The sequence below is a fragment of the Xenopus tropicalis genome, chromosome 8 (genome assembly GCF_000004195.4).
Source record: "Xenopus tropicalis strain Nigerian chromosome 8, UCB_Xtro_10.0, whole genome shotgun sequence".
In the NCBI taxonomy this organism is placed as follows: domain Eukaryota; kingdom Metazoa; phylum Chordata; class Amphibia; order Anura; family Pipidae; genus Xenopus; species Xenopus tropicalis.
In genome coordinates, this window is record NC_030684.2 from 58,602,677 (window position 1) to 58,626,559 (window position 23,883).

Below are 23,883 nucleotides of genomic sequence, written 5' to 3' on the forward strand. Positions count from 1 at the left end.
TTTTTGTGTGATTTGACATATCCGTCGAAAGGTTAGTGGGCACCAAACTGATTGCAACTCTAGCAATTTTTCATCCGACATCAGTTAGAAAATTGATTGGGCAGATATGAACATTTTCGCCATTAGCAACTTCATTTGCAGGACCAACTAGTTTTCCTAGTTTCAACTAGACGATAACTAAAAGATCTTTTCAAAATCTTAATGTGTATGGCCAGCTTTAGTTTCCTTTACCTCTCGTAATGGGATTATGGTGCTGTAGAGACTCCCATCATGGCTGGCAAAGCAAACATAATTTTCTGAAATACACATTTTCCCAAGTGAGTTGAGGTGGGCAAATGGGATCCAAAGGAAGCACTCATGGACTTCTTTCAACGTTTCTTCCTTAGGCAGGCGAAAGTACGTTCTGAAATGCTCACTGTGGGCTCTGCTCTCCAAACCTCTAGAGAAAATCATTAACAGGACTGTGAGATACAAAAGAAGGCATTACTACAAACACATGATTTTACAATGATAGAATTGATGCCACCTCCAGACACAGGATGAAAGTGGACTGTGAAGTATCCAAGCAGATAAATGGCTACTTTTGTTCTAAATCATTACAGACAAAAATCAGCCACTGTGTAATATATTTAATGTATAGTACCAGTTTAGGTTAGGGGCACTTCATCATAAAATTACATTTTACTATGATGTCAACAGTGGTAATCTGAGGTGCCCTTGATCATCATTTTTTATGTGTGGTTATTAAAATATGTTGTGTGTCTCTCTCTCTCCAGTATCAAGGTATTCACTGCCATAAGTGGGGTCACCCACTTAATCCTTTAGGGTGAAGACATACTGAGCTACTAGTAGCAGCTACTTTTTCAATCTTGTTTAAGAAGTGGAAATACACAAAAACTGTGTTCCTACCTAAACTAACTGCCTCCCACCCCCCGGTAAATGCCCCTAAAATGAGAGAGCACAAAATGTTTAAAAAACGTCTGGTACTAAGCCTAACCTGAAATGTGAAATTCTGCTGGCACTTTAAGGGTTAATCGAGAAGGATAGGTTTTAATGTTGGTTATATACCTACATGTTTATTTTCAGGTTTGTCCTGTAAATAGAATCTTTGGCATACACAACTGAATGTCATCCTAAAGCAAGATTATTCTCAGCCAAAGCAGAGTTTGTACTTATTGTACAGTGCTGCGGAATATGTTGGCGCTTTATAAATAAATGTTAATAATAATAATAATACCTCTTTGTAATCTGCAAGGGATTGTTTAGTATCGGGTCATTTTCAAACGTCTCCTTATCAAACAGTCTCCGTACAGCATAGTCAGCCAGCTGCTCCATCAGAAGAAAGGTCTCATTGATGTGCAGAAACATAGAGAAGTAGAAATCCTCCCCATTGCAGCAAACATGTATGCTCTCAGTAAGCAGGACTGTGGAAGTTTTCTCCAGTCGGGATATTTCATCCCATGAGATGATGAGTTTAACTTGGAAGAGAAATAAAGCACACACTCAGCTTAAACCCCTTTTTTGAGCTAAACGGGGCAAACTGAAGTTACTACATGTTTGGTTCTTGCAAAGCAGATATTGGGATGACCACTGCACAGATAATGCCCCTGCAAAATGGACTCCTGTTAACAAAACAGTCACTACAAAGGAAAAAGATGGAGTTGTATACAGCATACAGTATGCTTTATACATTGGAAAATATCTCCATACCGCAGTGAATTCGCTAGTGGCAAAACATTTAAATCATGTAAGCACCAGAAAATGCAGAAGCCTATCTCTGGAACTTATGTAATTAAAATGTTTCTCCAAAAATGTACACTGTCAACATTATGTAGGTATTTTCTGATACTATTAAGGGGTATATTTATCATGCTGTGTAAAAAGTGGAGTGAAGCATTACCGGTGATGTTGCCCAGGGCATCCAATCAGCAATTAGATTTCAACAGTTAGAAAATTGAAGCAAAGCATCTGATTGGCTGCTATGAGCAATATCACCGGTAATGTTTTACTCCTCTTTTTACACAGCATGAAATATACACCCCTAAAGGTCCCCACACACAGGCCGATTCTGGCTGCCGATATCGGTCCCTTAGACCGACTCGGCAGCTAATCGGCCCATGTATGGGCACTACAGACGGGCCTGCCCGACTGATATCTGGCCTGAAATCGGGCAGATATCGATCAGCAGGTTAAAAAATCTAGTCGGATCGGGGACCACATCAGCTCGTTGATGCAGTCCCCGGACCGACTTTGCATATACCCAGGGCCAAACGATCGAATTAGCCTGGATTCTCCCGATATTGCCCACCTGTAGGTGGATCTGGGGGGGGAAACTATACAGTGGTTAGACTTGCTGACCTAAAATCGGCCAGATCTTGATCGGGCAGGTTAAAAAAATCTAGTCGCATCAGGGTCCGCATCGGCTCATTGATGCGGTCCCCGGACCGACTTTTCCTATACCCATCATTATAATTTGATCGTTTGGCCCAAGGGAATTAGCCTGGATTCTCCCGATATCGCCCACCCATAGGTGGGGGATATCAGGAGAAGATCCACTCGCTTGGGGTATCGCCAAGCGAGCGGATCGCTTGTGTATGGGGACCTTTAGTCTGCACTAGACAAAGGTTAAGCGCAGACAACAAAATTTACCATGTGCCATTACAGTCTTGTGACTGTACAGTCATGTGACTTGGAAGATGCCAATTTTTTTCTAGGTAACCCCATTATTTTTTGGAGATTTGCAAATATCAATTTGGTAAAAAATTTGTGTAAAAAAAAAAAAGCAATCAACAGAAGTATAAACAACTGAGGCAAAGTTACAATTGTGTTTTCTTATATCCATATGTCTAAACCAGACTCATTTTTTACTTCAAATCCGTATCAATTGGTTGATGGCAGCTTTTATAGAAGCTTACTTTTTTATATTTACAGTGACTCAGGACTGTAAATATACATTCCTTTAACAGTTGTAATTATTCCAGATTTTGAGAGTTGGTCAGAGGGTTTGTTCTAGAATCTAGATACTTACTTTCAGAGCCAAGCAGGAAGGAGTAAAAGCTGAGAAAGTTGGTGCTGAGATAAAGCCAGCCTTGGCATGGTACTCTTCCCCTCCAATAACTACATGAGTAATAAGTCACTAACTTCTCCTGATTTGGCAAACCAAAACATTTCTCAAACTTTAAAAGAGCTTCCCGGAATTTTTCTGGATCCTCTTCTTTTATAATAGACCCCTTTTCTTCTTCAGCAATAAGACCCTACATAAACACAGACCAAAGATACGCAACAGAATTATCAACAGGCCTGAAGGGGATAAACACCTCTACTTTGAACAAGTACTGTCACCTGGGTTTGAGAAACACTGCTCCTTAATGTAATTGGAGGAGTCATGGCTGGACTTGGGTGTTCTACTATTGACTGCTATTCTTATATCTACATCTGGGTGGGACATGGGAGCATTTTTAGCAATGCAGGAAGCCGTTACTTTTTTCCTGTCCAATTGTTCTGCTGCTCGTCTGCTGAGGGGGGATATCACTCTTACTTGCAGCTCAGCAGAAAAGAGAGACTGAGGTTTATCAGAGCACAAGTCACATTTCTGGAGGCACCGGGGACACTAAGAACATGTCTAAACCCATATAAAATATTAAAAAAGCATTTACTATTCTAAAAACTGATTTTGATAAAGTTTGTTTTTTTTTAAACTGTTTTTTTGTGACAGAATCACTTTAAGAATGCTGCATAGCACTAAAGGAAAACTTACAGTGTAATCTATAGACAAATTTAAAGAGCTATAGGAAAGAACAAAATAGCTACAGATAATGTAATTCCACCATGCTGCCTGATATTATTTAGCACACGAATTGGAGTCTCTCTCAAGGTTTGGCACGTGATATATTATTATGCACAGTGTCTTGTGGTTTTACAATAGATTCCAGTGCAGCTATACATTACTTCTTGCAGTTACAAATACTGTACTTACTCTGATTTTTCCTTGCACAAAGCTAGTTATATCATCACTTGAATCAAACACTGGCAAAGTTTTCATAACATTGTTCTCCAGCCATTCCCAGTGTTTCAAAATTTCCTCTTTGGTGGCTCCTAAATGTAAGAAGGACAATGTAAAGAATTAGCTTAACATTAAAATACCATATGAATTCTTTACTAGCTAGTTCATTTAAACTTAGCAGTGAAAAAGCACTAGTACACATTTAGGGAATGCTAACACGTACTGTCTGTGCTGCTTTTTTCTGTACTATTTTAACGAGCAAAATAGGAGAGATCTACTCTATTTTTATTTGCACTGTTCCTTTTTTTTTTTGCATTAACATTTATTATAATGTATTTCCATGAATTTGCTAGGCTTGCCACTATTAAAATGAAAAATAAAATAAGAAACAAATGAAAATTAAAAAATCTGTAATTAAATTACTCAAAATATAGAGTAATTATGCCTGCTTTTGTTTCAGAACATATAAAGAGGTCATTTACAACCTGCTATGTAGTCTTCAAAAAACAGGCACAATGCTGTTTGCAGAACTGCTGTAGGCCTTTGGACTCCTCTAGCCCCTTGAACAGAAAGCTGGGAACGTTAGGGAGATTCAACAGAGGTGGTGCAACGCAGGAGATGCAACAGGACAGGCGGTAATGACAAAGTTACCTTGCAACTCCTGATGCTGTGGTCTGCTTTATAAGCCAGAAGTTCTTTTTGTCATTGATCTTACAGCAGTATTTATTGTAGCATGCACATAAATGTGAATAAAATCCAGGAGGAGCAGCACGGAATCAAAGTGATTACTGGAGAAATGTTTGGATGTTTGTTCATTGTACAGGTATGGACCTAGGGTTTTCCAGATAAGGGGTCTTCCTGTAATTTGGATCATCATGCCTAACGTCTACTAAAAAAAATAATTTAAACATTAAATAAACCCAGTATGATTATTCTGCTTCCACTAAGGATTATGTATATCTTAGCTGGGAACAAGTTCAAGGTACTGTTCTGTTTTTCCAGAGAAAAAGGAAATTCTTTTTAGAATTAAAATTATTTGATTATAATGGAGTCTATGGATAACAGGTTTCTCGATAACGGGTCCTATAACTGTACTGATACAAAGCAAGGGACCATTAGCACCATTTTTCCTGGAATATTTATAACTTGACTTTTTTCCTTTTCATCTTATGCTCATAGGGATATTTATCTGATGCATGAAAATGCTGGAATACCATTTAACCACTTATAAGACTCACAGCAGGTAAGGGCCTCCAGTAACTGCCTTCAGTGATCAGAGCCATTTGCTCTTGGAAACTTGGAGGCATCAGAGTCCATACCCAGATAAACTGAACCACAAAAGTGAAAAGAGTAGCCTATAGCAATGTGTGTCACTGAGTATGAAAAACAACATACTGGAATGTATGTCTCCTTAATACTAGTCACTAACCCCCATATGTAATAAAAGGCACTAAGTTTGCCCAGTAGCAGTAACCCATAGCAACCAATTGGATGTTTGCTTTTAAACAGGTGACCAGTAAATTCTACCTGCTGATTGGTTGCTATGGATTACTGCTCCTGGGCAAACTTGGTGCATTTTATGACATTACCCCCCTAGATCTCTTTCTTTTGCTCCAATAAATATATCTACAGACAGGCAGTCTGTAGAACTGAAGAACAAGCATCATATAGTAAAATATGTATATCTGTATGTATGACTAAGAACCCTTTGTGCTTTGCTATTTAGGACCTTGGACATACAGTATTCATGGCGTGCGTCTATGGCTATATAAATATTGACGACAACGTGCTACCACTTACAATCTACTTGACTCTAACAAAAGTGTCTGTGCATTTATAACAAAGGAACAGACAAAAATGAGCTCCACAAAGCCTGCAGCGAATCAATATTTGGCTCAAATTTGATTAATTAAAGCCTTACATTTTTCCATTTGTATATACATACAAGGAGTAGCAAGGAAGTAAGGAGGAACAGAGTATATACTCATGTTTCACACATTTTAGCCAAATATTTAATTGCTGCAGGCACTAACAAGATCAATGTGTTTTTTATTTATCTAAATGATGAGAAAATACAAGTGAGGAAAGAAGCGGGAGAAAACAATAACATATAATTGTTGTAATTATTAATCATTAGCTTGCTATTTGAGTGCATGATTTGTCCAACATTTATTACCCTGTGAATCCATGTGTAGATCAATAAAAATGTAATTTTGGCCAATGAAGTAGCATCAATAATCAGTTATTTTTAAATTATATTAATTCACTAATAAAACATTTATAATGATCACCCTTCTTACGGTGCACTCACTAGTTTTTGCTTCTCATGATAAAAAACTGACCTGCCTCCCACTATACAATTTCTTGCGTTTTTTTCACAGAACGCCACTCTCTGCACGGTGATAGAAACTGATAACTATTTTGCCTATATCCTAGCAATAGTCTCTAGCAAACCTTTTGAGACAACTTAGAGTATGGATGCAATAATAAATCAATAACATACACATGTGCCAGAAAACACACAATGACAGAAGTGCTTGCACTTTAGTAAACCTGCTCTGGCGCCTGCTCTGGCGCTGATTATTTGTAAACAGATGCCTTAGTGTTAATTCCCCTCCCCAGCAGTGGCGCTATTCTAACCAAGCACATGACTAGTTGCCCATAGAAACCAGTAAGATTTTTTTTTAAGAGTATAGCTGTAAATGGTTACTGATGATCAGTTGCAATAGACAATTAGAGCAGCAACAAACTGCACCTTTTATTATATTTACCTATTAATATCCTCAGTATAGTTTACCATTTTTGGCACAATCTTTGTACAAAAACTATACACTGAAAGCTGGAAGAATGTTTAAAATACATTTCTGTCTATGCTCTTTAATAGCAGTCCTGGGAAGGCTAATCCTCACTCATATATAGAGTATAGGTTAGCTAGTTATCAGCCTGCTAAGTCTCTCAGTGTCAGGGAGTAGTGTGGAAACCTGCTTGTGTGCTGCTGGGAAAGCAAATTGTTTCTTCTAGTTAGGCTTTTCATACACAGACAAATAAAAGCTGCCGACTTGGCACCTCTAGAACAGGCTGGAATTAGTTCACTGAAAGATATTCCCCTCTACGAAAATCAAAAATCAATTGGGAACTAAGCAGAATGGAGTACTTCAGGCACTTACCACATGCTACTGACCAATACACTTGTGAGTCTGGGGTTTGATGAAGGATGCGAAATGGTGCTACTTTAGCAGTGGAATCTAAAACTGCATCAAGAGTTCCCACAAGGAGACCTGTTAGAGAAGTAACATGAGATATGTAATTTGCATTTTGCAAAAGGAAGCAAAAATACTTAGAAACTAATAACAAAAGGCCCACTTGCTGACACAGCCTGTGAGTTACTGAACATCAGTCCATTTGAGATTGCATTCTTTCATAAACCGCATGGATTTCCAGACCACCAAACCGTACTACAGGAACAATCGGTGACAGATTATCAGAGGAGAGTGTTTTGAAAGATAACAGAAAAAAATATGAAAATTATACTAACACTTCAGCTGGCCATACACAGGCTGATAAAAAGCTGCCTACTGGGCTAACCCCAAGCCAAGTCTGCAACTTATCAGCCCTTTTCTATGGGGCACTCATGAAAATCTCCCAGATATTGTTTGGGCAAGTTTGGAAATTTCATGCAAAGGGTCCATAAGCCCCACAATATGATCAGAATATTAGCCAACCAAGCCACAGATTGGATCTACCCATCGCATACTAGGTCGGGAACATATTCACATACAAACTTTGTACCTTTAGTTGCATAATGCCCAAAGTGTAACAGCTAACTGTGCACCCCCTTACACCACTACCTGCTGGCTGCACTACAATATGGGATTTATAGAGCCAGTATGTAGTTACGATCAATTTAAACACCAACCCCATGGCCTTAACTAGTGAATAGTGATAGTGTGGGCAATGTTTGCAAGCTGATGAGAATGAAGGACAGTGGCTATGGTGCTGCAGAGAACAGGGTACAGTTAAAGGAACTGTTCGGTGTAAAAATAAAGCAGGGTAAAAAGATAGGTTATGCAAAATAAAACATGTTTTCAATATAGTTAGTTTTTTTTAGGGGCCAGCACATAATGTATAACTATGATTTATAAACTGTATGTTCATAGGCCATGGGGTGGGTGTTAAATACTAGAGAAGGAACATGGAACAATATCAATGAGCATACTTGGACTACAAAGACAACATTTACAGCAGCCAGAAGATATTACAGTAGAGAGACATACAATGTCCGAAAGGCTAGATTTATTATTACTGAAAAAAGACATTGTCAGACAAGTTTTCATTTTTTTCTGGTATATAAGCTCCAAATTACAGGACTGCCATCTCATGTATTAATAACTTCATTTATATTTAAAGGTCCGGAGCAATCTATATATTGAATGAATATATTTTTTTTTTCTGCTGCTACAGTCTAGAAGTACTAAATATATGAAGTTGGTAATTAATAAATTGGTCAGAATAATGCAGTTAAATGGGGCACAAAAAGGAATGACTGAATACATCCAATGGCTACCTGAATGGAAAAAATTAGAAGCTCCTGTCTACTGCCAAACTCTGCTTGAGATATCCAGTTATCACTCACAAAGGCTCACTCAGCCTGTACACAGTAACCCTTTTATGACATCACTGTTGTCTCAAGTAACAACATATTGTTGAATTATTAATAAAAATGTTCTAATTTTGCATTTGGTACAGTGTACAGCAAGATGCGCTGATTTCTCTCACATATTAGTCAAAATGAACAGGAAAAAAACCCTTTTCCTATAATTTTTTTCCTCTTTCATTTCAGGTTATTTTGCTGCAGTAAAATCCTCATACCAAATCCAATTCCCAGTGGCCAGTTATTGTATTTGCAGAAAACTAACAGTGTGTTAGGGAATGTACAAACAATCTACTTACGTTAGTAAATCTGCCCATACCCTGGAAAATGTTACTGTAAATGCGGCCATACACGCTAAGATCCGCTTGCTTGGCGAGGTCTCTAAGCGAGCTAATCTTCTCCCAATATCCCCACCTACACGTGGGCGATATCGGGCTAATTCGGACATTTGGCCCTGGGGCCAAACGATCGAATTGCAACGACAGGTTTAGGCATCTGTCGGTTCAGGGACCACATCAAGGAACCGATGCAGTCCCCGATAAGACTAAAAATCAGACCTGGCGGATCGAGATCTGGCCGATTTCAGGACAGATGTCGGTCAGGCAGGCCCATTGTTAGTGCCCATACAGAGGCAGATGAGCTGCAGAATTGGTCTAAGGGACAGATATCAGCAGCTACAATCAGCCCGTGTATGGCCACCTTTAGAGGAATAGGCATTAGCAAGAGCAGAACCAGCATCTGCTTGGATCCAGCAAAACAGAAGGCCTGGTAGGATTCCTGAGCAATGTGAAAGGTGAAACTATGTTTAAGGGCCCATGTGTATGGTACTGTATGATATGGTAGGCTATGATAAGGTACACCTAATATATAGAATTCTTCACAGTAAGGCAACACAGAGAAAGTCCAGACAGCCATTCCTTAAAAAAGGAAAGAAATTATTTCTATAACAACATGCAAAATTATGCATGATAATAACCACCTTCCTGCATTCTACTGCTAAAAAAAATCTTAGTTACATCAAACTATCCTTTGTAAATTCAAAACAGCATTTAGCACAGTGGGTGGTAAAAATGTAAAATGATTAGTGTGGATCATCATTCTTCCTTTTTTCTCCCTTAAATTCCTTTATTTGTTTAATTCTGGATAACAGGTCCCTTGGCAATAATGAATAATATATGGTGCTGGTTTCACCATACCATAATCTTTAAAAATGGCTCCTTTTTTTGAAGCTCCCTATACATTTGCTATGGTCCCTGTCAATGTTTAAAATGAGGGGTGGGCATGATCTAACGGTCCCTGCCAGAATCACAATAGGAGAGGGATAGCCAATCATTCACACAAGAAAAGACAGGCTTCAGTTCCCTATCAGGTCAGCCTAGCTGCTGATAGCTTGCTGAGTGCCACTGGCTCCCCTGCACAGCCTGTAAAAGGCGGCAGCAGGAAGTGGAACACTTGACCAGCACTAGTAAGGTTTCTGGAGAAATTTTCAATAATTCAGCCTGAATCACAAAATTTTAAAGCACATTCCTTCCATATTTAGAGGAGTGTAATGTAATTAGGCATTCTTGGTTTTTTATGCAGTATGTCTCCTTTAAAGGAGAAGGAAAGGCTGCACACCCCAGTGACTTTAATCGCTTACCTTTTACCCTGGGCTGGTGCCCCTGTTAGAAGAAAACCGCACCAACCCGGGGTAGCTGCAGCGAGTGTTTCCTCTTCTTTATCTCTTCTGTCTTCAGAATCCCTGGGCCGGCACTTGCGCAGTAGAGTGAAAAAGCCGACTTTTTTGTTAAAGTTCGGCTTTTCATTTTACTGTGCATGCGCAAGCGCGCAAAGACAGCAGAAGGAAGAGGAGGAGCTCGCTGCAGGTACCCCGGGCTGGTGCTGTTTTCTCCTAACAGGGGCACCAGCCTGAGGTAAAAGGTAAGCGATTAAAGTCACTGGGGGGTGCCTAACATTTTGGCACCCCCAAGTGACTTAGCCTTTCCTTCTCCTTTAAACATGACTTGTGTGTCCCCCTTTCATGTCTTCCAGTATAAGCTCAAGGAGGTAGAGTGATGATGTTCCAACTTGTTACAATTTGAAACATTAGATGGTACATTTAACCAGCATCTGCAGCTTTAGCACCTACAGAGTTTTCCTAATGTGTGCCACAGAGCAACTGCTATAATTCAGTACATTTATTGAATTCTGATACTTTCCCATTGTTCTGCTAATCGGCTGCTGGGAGCTTGCAGCGCAACAGTAAAGTGTGACTAAAGTCAGAGTGCAGGTCACATGGCAATGGCTCCCTGGGAAATGAAGAATATGGTTAGCCCCACATGAAATTTCAAAATGAAATATAAAAAAAATCTGTTTGCGTTTTTGAGAAACTAAATTCAATGCAGGATTCTGCTAGAGGAGCTCTATTTACTGATGCATTTTTAAAAAAACATGTTTTCCCATGACATTATTCCTTTAAGCTCATTTTAGTTCTCCCATGTCTCCTTGTTGTTTGGATTCCCCCACTGCAGGCGATGTACAGTTCCTGTGCAACTGATGCTCGCCCCCAGCTTGCATGACCAGGTCCTGACCAATGGAATTCTGGAATGACATGCATTAAAATACTGGGCACGTCTTCAATAAGTGGAAGATGAACACTTAATGCCCCTCCTGCAGTGATGGAGGCTTAAAGTAACAAGCAATAACTTATAGTGCTGGGCATGAGGGGGAATAAATCAACCTTTCTAAAGGGGCACAGATCAGTCATCTATATTATACTAATGGGAACAATCTAAAAAGCATCTACATTAAAATTTAGTTGCCCTTTAGTTGTACCCTATGTTTAAAGAATGTGTCAAATTGAAAGCCCGGCTCACATGATAAACAAGAAGTGAGTAGTGTGGGTATCTCCCATTTGCCCTTAAAAAATGTTTATATCTATGATTTTAATCCCATGTCCCTTTTGAAAAAAAAACATCTGTGTTTTAGTGGAAGTAAAGCTTTATGTATCCATAAAATGAAAAAAAAAAAAGATGGCACAGGGTACTTTTATTCCTGCCAAAATAGCAAGCATTCAGGCTGCTGGCACAGCTTTGCGGGCAAACTAGTGTTGTTCTGTTTTGATCAGAACCACCCTCACAATCCACAAGTAAAAATAAACTTCCTGAATTTGCCAGCAGGAAAATCTGCAAATGTGGAGTCATCTTGTTGCTGGAAACACTGGCCCTTTTGCCTGAATAGGACATTACCACATAACATTAACACGAGCGCCAAGAACCTGACAAGGGAAGAGTTTCTGTCAGTAACAGAATTCAAAACATGGGTAAGGGAGGCATTAACGGCACAAACATTGGCTTGCGGAACACTAGTTAGGAGTACAGACATTGGGCGGGATGCATCAGCTGGCCATCAGTTCCATGTGTTCTACCCAAAGAAGAGGATGTGTAGTTCATTTGGTTAAACATGTGGATGTGAATCCCTTTTTTCCACCTGCTCAATAAAAATCAGTCAAATTCCAAACATGTTTTAAAAAGCAATGGAGTAATGCGTGGCTGATACAAGCAGACCAAACTGGGTAGACAAATGGCACCCTGACCTATGTGCCTAGAGCTGGTGCATCAGGGCAAAAACCATTGGTTCTGGGCAATGTTAGCTTTTTCACACAAAACGCTTTGGGCTTCTTACCAACTTTATTTTACTGTCTTTCCAAAGAAGGACATCACAGCAAAATAAAGTGGGTCAAGAAGAAACAAAGGAATCTGAAGGAGAGATTTATTACTAGAGCATGCATAGCCTGCTGTTTCACGCCAAAGACTAATCTTAGAGGTGAGTTCTGACTGCTGTCGCCACCAAGCACATAGCTGTGCCATTCAAATGATCTGCCTGTGCCTGAAGCACATGTAGCGGTGCCAGGGGGACCTCCATTCAGAAATGCTCAGGTAGGCATTATGTGTGCCTCAGGACAGCATTCATAGATTACTATGAGACTTGGTGACAGGTGGAGAAGGGCACTTGACTGCAGCTATTTTCTACGTGATGGTGGTGGAAGTCAAATGCCTCATCTGATATTAGCCATAGACAACGTAATCACAGGCAGTTTAAATAGAGCAGAACAGGTCCAATGTTATTTTTCTCTGTCCATCTTCCCAATACCATTTCTAATTATAACTTACTAGACTGAGTAGCCTGTTTATTTAGCCAGAATTAGCCAGTATGAAAGTATGAGAGGCAGCACGGCAGCAGGCAGGTCACTCTCTCCCATGCAAGCAGGGGGCAGCATGTGTACCAGTATCTTCTACCCTGTCTCAGAGGGCACCTTCACTTTTGTCACACGATCAAACACCCTCTTGTGTTGGGATAGAAGAGGGGTACAGTCTAACAGAACTCAGTATCGCTATTTATTCATAAAGCACCAACATAATCTGCAGCAGAATAAAATAAAAGTGTGTATATGTCTAACATGCAAATTTCATCCAGATACTGACCATGATTTACAATCCAAAAACACTTTATTAAGAATGCCTTCAGGGCAGATTGGGGACCCCAGACAGCCACTTGGATTGCCTGTACTAAAATCCTACACTGCAAAGGATACCAAAATAAGGGCATGGCTTTACTTTAAAGAAAGAGCTAGTGTAGAAGGGACACAAACACAATGAATTCATTAAAGGCATGGGACTATTTGTTATATTGCTTTAAGTCCTGTGTACAAGTTACTATATGATTTCACTTTAAGGGCATTAATAGATGTCAGTGGGCAAATCAATGTACATATGATTGTCATATCACTGACCTCTGTATAAACAAAGAGCTTACACCACTATATTACATGCACAGCACCACTGACAGCTATTGATCAGCAGTAACACACTGTATTGCTTAAAAGGAAATGGCTACTATTTACACAAATGACATTGTTCCTATATAAACACAGTGACCATGTCAGTGCAGAGATATGCATTCAAAACCCGTCCAGTTCAACTAATATTAACTCCCACAAATACAAGGGATTCCAACCAGTGACCTTCCAGCTGTGTTCCTCCAGCGGTGGACGCTGGGACTTGTAGTCCAACAGCTGCAGAAGGTTGGACATGACTCCTATTTATGGTTTATACTGTACCTGCCAGTCCCCCTCCTTCTTCTCTGTAGCCTCTCCGCCTCTGCAGCACGAAGTAAGGGTTGGATTGCTCGGTCGCCCATAATTTGAGAGCGTTCTTCAGCAGAACCTCCTCCGGTCTGAGCCACATCTTGTCCCACAGGCTCCGCTCTCATGTCCCCATGCCGCTCGGGACTCCGCCGACACGTCAGCAGCAGCAGCAGCACTAGTCCTGCCAGGAGGGCTCCACTGTGCCAACGGGAAGATGGGAAGTGTAGTTCTTAGTCCCAGAGCTGGAAAACACGGGCGCGTCCGCAACTACAGCTCCCGCCATGCACCGCACCGCTGCCTATGCAAACACGTCTCTCTTGCCCAGCCCGGTACTTCCGCCTCACCGGCAAGATGAGCAGTACCGACTGTGTGAGGGAATGGAGCAGCACCGGCGGGTACGCTTTCAAGCGCCTTCACCTGTTTATATCATAATGGAAGAAAGACTTGTCCCTCTATATAATTTTATTAGAAATGTTTTGTGGCTATAAAGGGGTAGATTACCTTTAAATTAACTTTTCGTGTATTATTGTATCGTTCAATTTTTAACCTTAAAACTGGTTCTTTTTCGCTTCTGAATTATTTACAATGGTATCTAGTTGTTTGGGGTGGTTGCCTCTATGTGGGTGCAATTGTAGTGTTAGTGGGGTTCATTCACTTACCAGTGCGCAAAGTGCTATTTCAGGCGCAAAGAATTCTGGGGTCATTGAAGATGCTGTGAAGTGATTCTCCTCCACTCAGTTGCTCTGAGCCTGAGACACAGTTGCTTCTGATTTGCCAAATGGACTGCGTTGTGCTACTTTGCAAATAGGATGCAGTTGCACTGAATAAATTGTAAGTCTGCCTGGCGTATTTCCAGTGTTCACTGTGCAAATTGATTCTTTAGGCTTAAAGGTGGCCACACACGTGGCGATTTGTGATGGCCGCATGAAAGATCGTTCAATCAGCCACTAACCGTTTAGGACTGAATCGGCAGGTAAGGAGGTAGAAACAATAGGATTTCTACATCCTTCTGCCGATTCAGCCCTGAAGGCAGATTTTGCTCAGGCACCTTCTATGGCGCCCGATCAAAATCTTTTAACCTGGCCAATCGGCAGCATCCTGCGATATCAGTCGACTCGCTGACTTGCCATACATGCAGCAAATATTGTACGAAACGAGGTTTCGTATTATATTATTGGTGCGTGTATGGCCAACTTAAGTGTGCTTCACCAATTGATGCAGGGTGATGCAGGGTGCTGAAGGAACTCACACGCTATTGCTTGGTCAGGAGGTGGCAGTAGCTCTAAAGATCCCCTGCATCAATTGGCACAGGGGCGCCCAATTTGGAATGCAAGGCAGGAGGGTCAGAACTAGGGGTAGGCAGCTGCCTAGGGTGCAACGATTGGGGGGGGGGGGGTGCCAGGCAGGAGCCTCTCTTGCCTACCCCTAGTCTGTGCTTTTCATTGCCCCCGCCGCTTGTCATTACACGGTGGGGGCAATGATAGCACAGGGCGAGGTGGCCGGCCAGCTCGGCCCACCCCTGCAAGGTAGGAAGGACTGAGCAGCACTAAGTACAGCTATATAAACGTGCAAATTGTGCATTTTGACGAAAGTACTTGTAGGGACCCATTGGTTTAATACGTCCCTATGGCTTTAAGCCCTACTAGTTCCTATATCTTCCTGTTACTGGGCAGAGGCTCATGTATCTAGTGTTCCATTAGCATATGCGCCTTATTGGTTAACAGGGAGACCACTCCCTTGGCACTTCAATATAATGCTTAGCAAAGGGGGGAGGGGGGTCTTCTGCTTTGGCTGCATCTGATGACTTAGGTGGAAGTTCCACTGAGCCTGGGATCAACAGGGCCCCAGTAAAGCCTTTCACCCTAGAGTCTGCATCTAGCTCTAGTGAAGTAGGGGAACAGGGACCCCATGAATGAGGAGTGCCTCTTCTGCCTACCCCTAGTTCCGGTCCTGATGAGAACTAGGAAACATAGTGGGCCAAACAAACACTGCTTTCAATCACAACAACATGTAACTGCTTTTGAAAAGTTGCTTTGTGGTCACATACCTACATTGTATAAATACATAATGACCCCACCACAGCCATGCAGGGAAAAGAAAACATTTTGCTACAGACAAATAAAGTCAAGCACAATTTTGAAGAGGGTTATTTCCTTTATAAACAGTTGGAGAAGTACACAATGTAGGCAAACATAAATAGTATTCTTTATTTTAGTCAGTAAGTTAGATGCCACATTATACAGTACAGTGGCTGAGACTTAAGGTGGCCATACACATTCAGATTTAGTCTTCCGCCGAACGCTCGGATATCAATTGTATGTTCAAATACAATGATCTAAAGCTTTTGTAAAGTATAAGGAAATCACCGTAAAGTTACATTACCATATAAAGGCACAAGGCCAAAAGCCAAGTGCTTTTCTACAGGTCATGAGACTCCCAGAGGACTTCTAATATCCTTATATTTTACAACAGAGGTCACTTTTTTTATATTTGTTATAATACACGTAATGAACATTTGATTTGACAGAAATTACATCACTAAGCACCAATTATTACTGATGGCATAACTAAGCACTGTTTATGATAAACTTACAGGATATTCATGGGTCTTATGTATTATATTGTGGATAATGTACCCCCCCCCCCCCCCACTGTAATTTATAGAGATATTAGAAGTCACAAAGGAGATGTGTGACCATATAAAAGCACAAGGCCGCAGGCCCTGTTCTCCCCTGTTCTCCCCTTTTCTCACTGATCCTCCACTCTGGAGAAATTAAAGTCTAATTCACTTTATGAATCTACCTAACTTCCAAGTATGGCCACTGGGGGGCATTAAAAAACTGACAGATGTTCTAATTGATGATACCTTTACAACCTTTGCAGCTCTTAAGCTGGCCATACAAGTTAAGATTTATAAACGATCTTTTGGTATCGTAGGACCAAGCTTATTCTGAATGGATTGTTTAAAAGTATGATTTGCCCATCAACGAAAAGACCATTCCAAGCAATATTGTCTAGTTAAAGCTAGGAAAACTTACCTGGTTGGTCCTGCAAACAGCAATGAAAATTTCCAAACCTGCCCAATCGATTTCCCGACCAATATTGTATGAAAGTGCATAGCACTGAAATTGGTCATTAAGGAAGAAAAAAATTGTCATGTGTATGGTCAGCTTTATGGATAAACTGGTAGCAGTTTCACACTTACTTTCAGTTGCAGTAGGCCTTCATGGAACAATTTCAAACTAGTATATAAGGATTACCCCTTACTAAGGCTCCTAAGATATGAATCCCTCATAAAACTGGTATCCCAAATTTATTGGGTACTGGGAATAGCCCCATTTGCTTAGTTCCACCACACTTTTATTAAATGGTGGGACACATCGGTAGACTTGAGATGGAACAATGGAAAGAAGCTGTGGAAATCTATATCAGTTCCTAATATCCTTCCAGGATAGATTGACACAAAACGAATTCCTACATCAGGGGGCAGATTATCAAAATGTGAGTTTAGAGTTAAATACACAAAAACTGACCCACATTCTATTCACATCTATGTGATTTTTTTTTAAACCGTATTTATTAATTGGTGAGTTCCAACTCTCAGCCTTTGATAAATATGCTTCTAAAAATCCCATAGGAATCCATAGCATGTGGATTAGTTTTTATGTATTAAACTCTAAACTCACATTTTGATAAATCTGCTCCCAGGTCTATTAAGCAGGAGTGAAATTTCATGTATTTGGCAACAAAATACAGTAGCTGCCACAGATGCCTGCTGCCTACTTGTTTTTTTGATGGAGCCATAACAGGCATGTTTTAGAACAGTGCTGTCCAACTTCTGCGGTGCTGAGGGCCGGAATTTCTCTAGCATACATGGTGGAGGGCCGCTAATGGAAGCCAGTTTTGGCCACCCCCCTTTTTTGAACCACACCCACTTCAAACCACACCCATTTTATCACAATGGTGGTAGTGCAGCAAAAGCCCAAATGCTTGGTCCTCACTGCGGGGATATCAACAGTTATTCATATATGAAAGAATTATATTATGTGGATAGCACAGCAACCCCCAGCAACATAATTACACACCTTAGGGACCATTTAATGGCTGTTTCCAACTACTAACAAACTCCCAGAACAAACCCCTGCCAGGTTCACCTCTCACAGGCAGCATAGGGCAAGCAGAGTATGGCATACACAGGCAGCACTCTGCCTCCCTTATGCTGTCTGTGCCATACTCTGCCTGCCCTATGCTGCCTGTGTGTGCCATACTATGCCTACCCTATGCTGCCTGTGTGTGCCATTCCCTCCCTGCCCTATGCTGCCTGTGTGTTCCATACCCTCCCTGCCCTATACTGCCTATGTGCCATACTTTGCCTACCCTATGCTGTCTGTGTGTGCCATATACACAGGTAGCATAGTCCAGGCACTACATACAATGTCTGAGGTGTGAACAGGGGAACAATGGGGGTAATTACAGCCTGAGCCTGAGGTGTGAACACTGCAGGGGGTGAACAATGCAGAAACTAAAAGGTGTGAAAAACACAGGGGATTACATGTTTAAACAATACAGAGGGATTACAGACTGAATCTGAGGTGAGAACCATGCAGGGGGCCAGTTAATCCCAGTACTGATACTATTTAAATCTTACACAATGGTAAGCCATCAAAGCAGCCAGACAGGTGGGGGGCCACACAGAGGGGGGTCGCGGGCCGCCAGTTGGACAGCACTGTTTTAGAACATCTAAACAGAGCTTTGCTGTACTTTGCAGAAAACAAATCATTTAGGGAGGGACGGGCCCTAAAATACCTACACAGAGGATGTGGCAAAAGCTGGTGAATATGATGCTTCTAGTGGTTAAACTCACCTACTTAGCCAGGGGCTGTCACCGCAAGTGTAACTAAATCTGTTCTCCTAACAGGGCGCGTCAGTAGTGCCCATACAGGGGAGATTAGCTGCCAAATCGGTCTAAGGGACCAATATCGGCAGCTAGAATTGGCCTGTGTATGGGGACTTTAACTCTGCAAAGTTTTGGGACCCTAGGATTAATAGTTAAAGAAGCAGTTTAAATTCAAACCAATAACAGTCAATAGGTAAATTGTGATTGGTGGGTGTGCCCACTTTTTCTAACCTTGAGTCGAAGTCACCCAGTGACAAACCGTGGGCACCCTGGCATAAAAGTGCGAGAATGGCAGCATTTTAAATTTAAACCGATTAAATTCAATGGATGAAATCTAATTGGCTTTTAGTGGCCCAACCCACTTTTCCTGTTTTTGAATTGCAGTCCCCCAGTGACCAACTTTGCAAAGTTTGGGGACTCAAAGGCATAAAATTGTGGTACTGACAGCATTTAAAACTTCACCATTGAAAGTAAATAGGTGAAATGTGATTGGCTGTTGGTGGCTCTGCCCACTTTTTTCTAACTGAACGGCAAATACCCAGTGACTAACTCTGGAAAGTTTAACAACCCTGGAATTAATACTTAAATAGTGGCATAAGTTTAGATATAAACCGATGAAATTTAATGGGTGGAAATTGATTTGCTATTGGTGGCTCCTCCCACTTGTTCTAGCCCTGAATATGTAGTCATCCAGTGACTGACTGGCAAAGTTTGGGAACCCTGACATAAATAATGTGAGAAAGAATCTTCTAAAGTGGGCTACACATTTATGGCTGATGATCCTTTTATACAGTGATCCCCAACCAGTGGCTCATGAGCAACATGTTGCTAACCAACCCCTATGATGTTGCTCCCAGTGGACTCAAAGTAGGTGCCCGTTTAAAAATCTCTGCCTTGGAGACAAGTTTTGGAAGTACAGAGACGCAGTTTAACTCCAAGTAGAAAGTCCTGCAGGCTAGCAGTCCACATGGGGCTACTAAATAGCCAATCACAAGCCTTATTTGGCACCCCCTAAAAATGTTTTCATGCTTGTGTGCCTCTTGGCTTTTTTGGCAGATGTGGCTTTTTACATCTGAGTGTTGCTCACAAGTAAAGGTAATGGAGTCCCAGTCCTCAACAGTGCTTAAAGGAGAAGGAAAGGTAAAAATTAAGTAAGCTTTATCAGAAAGGTCTATGATCAGAAGCCTCATAGGAAAAAGAAATACAGCCATAAGCACTCACAGAAACGCTGCACTGAGTTCTCTGTCAAAAAAACCAGGATTTGTTGTCGCTTTGTTTTCCTGTGCCAGAGACATGCAGCTCTCTCCTGCTCCCCCCTGCCTCAAGAATGCTAAGAACCCCCCCCCTTGGGAATGTGGATCTGACCCAATCAGCAGGAAGCTTACACATAGGGGCTGATTTACTAACCCACGAACGGGTTGAAATGAGTCCGATTGCGTTTTTTTCATAAAGATCGGTATTTTGCGATTTTTTCGTATTTTTTGCGATTTTTTCGGCGTCTTTACGAATTTTTCGTTACCAATACGATTTTTTGCGTAAAAACGCGAGTTTTTCGTAGCCATTACAAAAGTTGCGTAAAATCTTGCGATTTTTCGTAGCGTTAAAACTAACGCGAAACTTCGCACCTTTTAAGTTTTAACGCTACGAAAAAGGCGCAACTTTTCGCGTAAGTTTTAACGCTACGGAAAAATCGCAAGATTTTACGCAACTTTCGTAAAGGCTACGAAAAACTCGCGTTTTTACGCAAAAATCGTATTGGTAACAAAAAATTCGTAAAGACGCCGAAAAAATCGCAAAACATACGAAAAAGTCGCAAAATGTTCGTTTTCAAGTCGGAACTTTTCCAATTCGGGTCGGATTCGTGGGTTAGTAAATCAGCCCCTTAGTCTAACTAACTGAGCATGTACACCAGTCTTGGTCTTGGTACAGCACTCAGTGTTTCTTTTTCCTATGAGGCTTCTGATCATCTGAACAGGAGAAATATGGGGATACTTAAGGGCACTATTGAGAGAACTGAAGGTATGCCTGCAGCTTGAGATTAACTCTTTATTAGCCTTTCATTCTCCTTTAAACGGGTTCCAACACCATTTATTGGCCAATACTAAGTAAAAGGAAACTACAGTGTGCGTTTGTTTTGCCAATAAAATATGAAAATAAAAATAAAATGAATAATTAATCAAAAAGCCCAAATGGCAGTACAAAAAGATTGTCTCACACCAAAACAAAACCCAGTCTGTAGGTTATGGATGGTTACCTGTATAATAACATAATTGTGAGCACAATTAAAGTCCAAGCAGTAGTGAAATAATTTTATCAATAAGAAAGTAATTTTATTAAGGGATATAAAGCCAGATACATTTTGAGCCTGTAAGTGCCTTTTAAACACAAAATGCGTTAGGCTTTATATGTCCTCATATTAAATTTTTATCTAAATAATTACTTCACTACTGCTTGGACTTTAATTGCTCTCACACTTATGTTATTATACTATGTAAAAATATGCAAGGTGTTTGGGTACCAGAACCTTAGCTTGCCAAGTGTAACACAGAGATAAACTTTTTATTTGGATAAGGCTGTTATCTTAATGTGTCCATAATTATAAAATCTATATTAATAGGGAGAAATTACATTGAATTAATAAAAGAATTCTGTTAAGGTGGGAAAACTTGAAATACCGTATATACTCGAGTATAAGCCGATCCGAATATAAGCCAAGGTACCTAATTTTACCTAAGAAAACTGGAAAAACCTAATGACTCGAGTATAAGCCTAGAGTGGAAAATGCAGCAGCTACGGCTAAGTTTCAATAATAAAAATAAATTCCAATAAAATTAGGATCTATCAATCTTACTGAACAAATATGTACAGGGAATGAGTATGCGAGATGCCAGGCTCTCCCCTACTGCCTCCCACAGGCTTAACAGCATGATCACCTGGAGAAGGAATCACTCACTAATACCCGTGTTGCTATTGAACCACCCCTCCCAGATTCCCACAAAATGTACAAGGTTGCCGGGGGGCTAATGGAAATTCCCTTCCCTCTCCCCCCTCCCCATTAGACACATAGAAAGACATTCAGGCATCGCTGTCCTTAAACACAGACCCAACGCAGACCTCGTTGTCTATTCCTGCTGCTTCCCAACCTCAGGTTTTCCAACAAACCTCTGCACAGTGGTATCAACGTTAATGCTGCTCCATTCCAATCAATGCAGACTGTTTTCAATATGAATGCACCTGTCCCTCCTGAGAATGAGCCAGAAACACTGGAACAGAACCAGTACCCGGCCAGTTACAACCAGACCTTCCCTGGCCAACCTCATCAAGTGGAACAAACAGAACTTCAACCAGAGCAGCTATAAACAGTTGTAAACACTTACCATGGCAACATCAGACCAGATCCATCAAGCGTCCTCGGGGCACCAGCAGCCCGCACAGCAAAACACTGGGTTCCCACGGAACAGCCAGCCTTTCTACAACAACCGAGGGATGGCCCAAGGAGGTCAGCGAGGTAACCGGGGCATGATGAATGGCTACAGAGGCCAGTCAAACGGCTTTAGAGGAGGATATGATGGCTACCGTACTGCTTTCCCCAACACTTCAAACAGCGTTTACCCCCAGGCACAGTTTAATGCTGCACATGACTACAGCAACAACTATCAGCGGGACGGATACCAACAAAACATCAAGCGCGGTGCTGGACAGGGAGATCCTCGGGTCGCATTCTGCTCAGCACAACTTCCTAACTCCTTGCGCTGCCCCCGGCATGACGTCACACCTCGTGGAGCGACCCGAGGATCTCCCTGTCCAGCACCGCGCTTGATGTTTTGTTGGTATCCGTCCCGCTGATAGTTGTTGCTGTAGTCATGTGCAGCATTAAACTGTGCCTGGGGGTAAACGCTGTTTGAAGTGTTGGGGAAAGCAGTACGGTAGCCATCATATCCTCCTGTAAAGCTCTCTTCTGCTCGCCGCAACTTCCTAACTCCTTGCGCTGCCCCCGCATTACATCACACCTCGTGGAGCGACCCGAGGATCTCCCTGTCCAGCACCGCACTTAAAGTTTTGTTGGCATTCGTCCCGCTGATAGTTGTTGCTGTAGTCGCGTGGAGCATTAAACTGTGCCTGGGGGTCAGGGAATCAGGTAACAGAGGGTGCAAGCTGTAGGGACTCGAGTATAAGCCGAGGGTTAATTTTTCAGCACATTTTGGGTGCTGAAAAACTCGGCTTATACTCGAGTATATACGGTAATATATAAAAGAGATTTCAAGCAGCCCATGAGTGACAGTGCCAATAAAAGGTGACCATAACTGCATATTGAAATATATATTATAAATGAAGTTGTAAACTAACAATAAAATAACACCTTTCGTTCCTGACCCAGAGAATTCTAGAAATTGTGGTTTCAGCAAAGCAACAGATAAAGCAGAAACGCACCTGTCTTACCGGGTCATTAATAATGGTGAGGGGAGCCATAAAGCATTTGATTCATGCACTCATTCAGTTGTTGTTGATATGGCATTACAATGATATGCACTTTATAATCAACCTAATCACATTGACCTACGGAAAGTGTAGGGATGTATTGTACTCTACTGCTTTGGTATACAGTACCTGATCCCCCCTTTTTACATTCTAGATGTGGGGTTCTTCTGGGGAAAAACATACAGAGGCCAATGTCCTCGCTGGTCTTATATTAATTGATGGTCATGTTTCCAACCAAACAGATAGGGCCTGACATTATTGGTGGGAGGAGTTCACTGCAGGGGGTGGGGAATCAGTAAGGGAGTCAGTACAAGGTAGCCCTGGGATCTTTTAAAAATACAGGTATGTGACCTGTGTCCAGAATTCTTAGAACCTGTGGGTTTCCTGATAAGAGGTCTTTTCGTAGTTTAATTCTCCATGCCGTAAGTCTACTAAAAAATCATTTAAACATTAACTTAACCCAGAGACATTCTGCCTTCAGTAAGTATTAAATATATCTTAGATGGGATCAAGAACTTCTGTTTTATTATAGAGAAAAAGGAAGTCATTTTTAAAAATGTGACATAGTTGATTAAAATGGAGTCTATGGGAGATGGGCTTTACATAGTTCATAGCTTTCTGGATAACGTGTTTCCAAAAAATGGATCCCACACCAGGACCACCAATGTGATTAGGGAGGGGACCCTATGTGCTGTGCTTAAAATCAAAATTCTTGGTTGGGGGGGATT

At 41.3% G+C, this 23,883-nt stretch overlaps 1 protein-coding gene across 3 annotated transcripts in view; it reads right to left on the minus strand.

The window, feature by feature from the left end:
• tbc1d8b (TBC1 domain family member 8B) overlaps positions 1-14,550 on the minus strand; it is a 28,766-nt gene extending 14,216 nt beyond the window's left edge. Inside the window, exons 1-7 of one of the 3 annotated variants that reach the window (XM_031906825.1) lie at positions 14,439-14,550; positions 13,753-14,196; positions 7,171-7,281; positions 3,977-4,095; positions 3,029-3,254; positions 1,238-1,478; positions 232-439 (exon numbers count right to left, since the gene is read on the minus strand). In XM_031906825.1, the coding sequence (XP_031762685.1) occupies positions 232-439; positions 1,238-1,478; positions 3,029-3,254; positions 3,977-4,095; positions 7,171-7,281; positions 13,753-13,879 (1,032 nt within the window). In that variant the 5' untranslated portion in view covers positions 13,880-14,196; positions 14,439-14,550. 3 annotated transcript variants of the gene reach the window in all.
• Between the last annotated feature and the right edge of the window lie 9,333 nt (positions 14,551-23,883).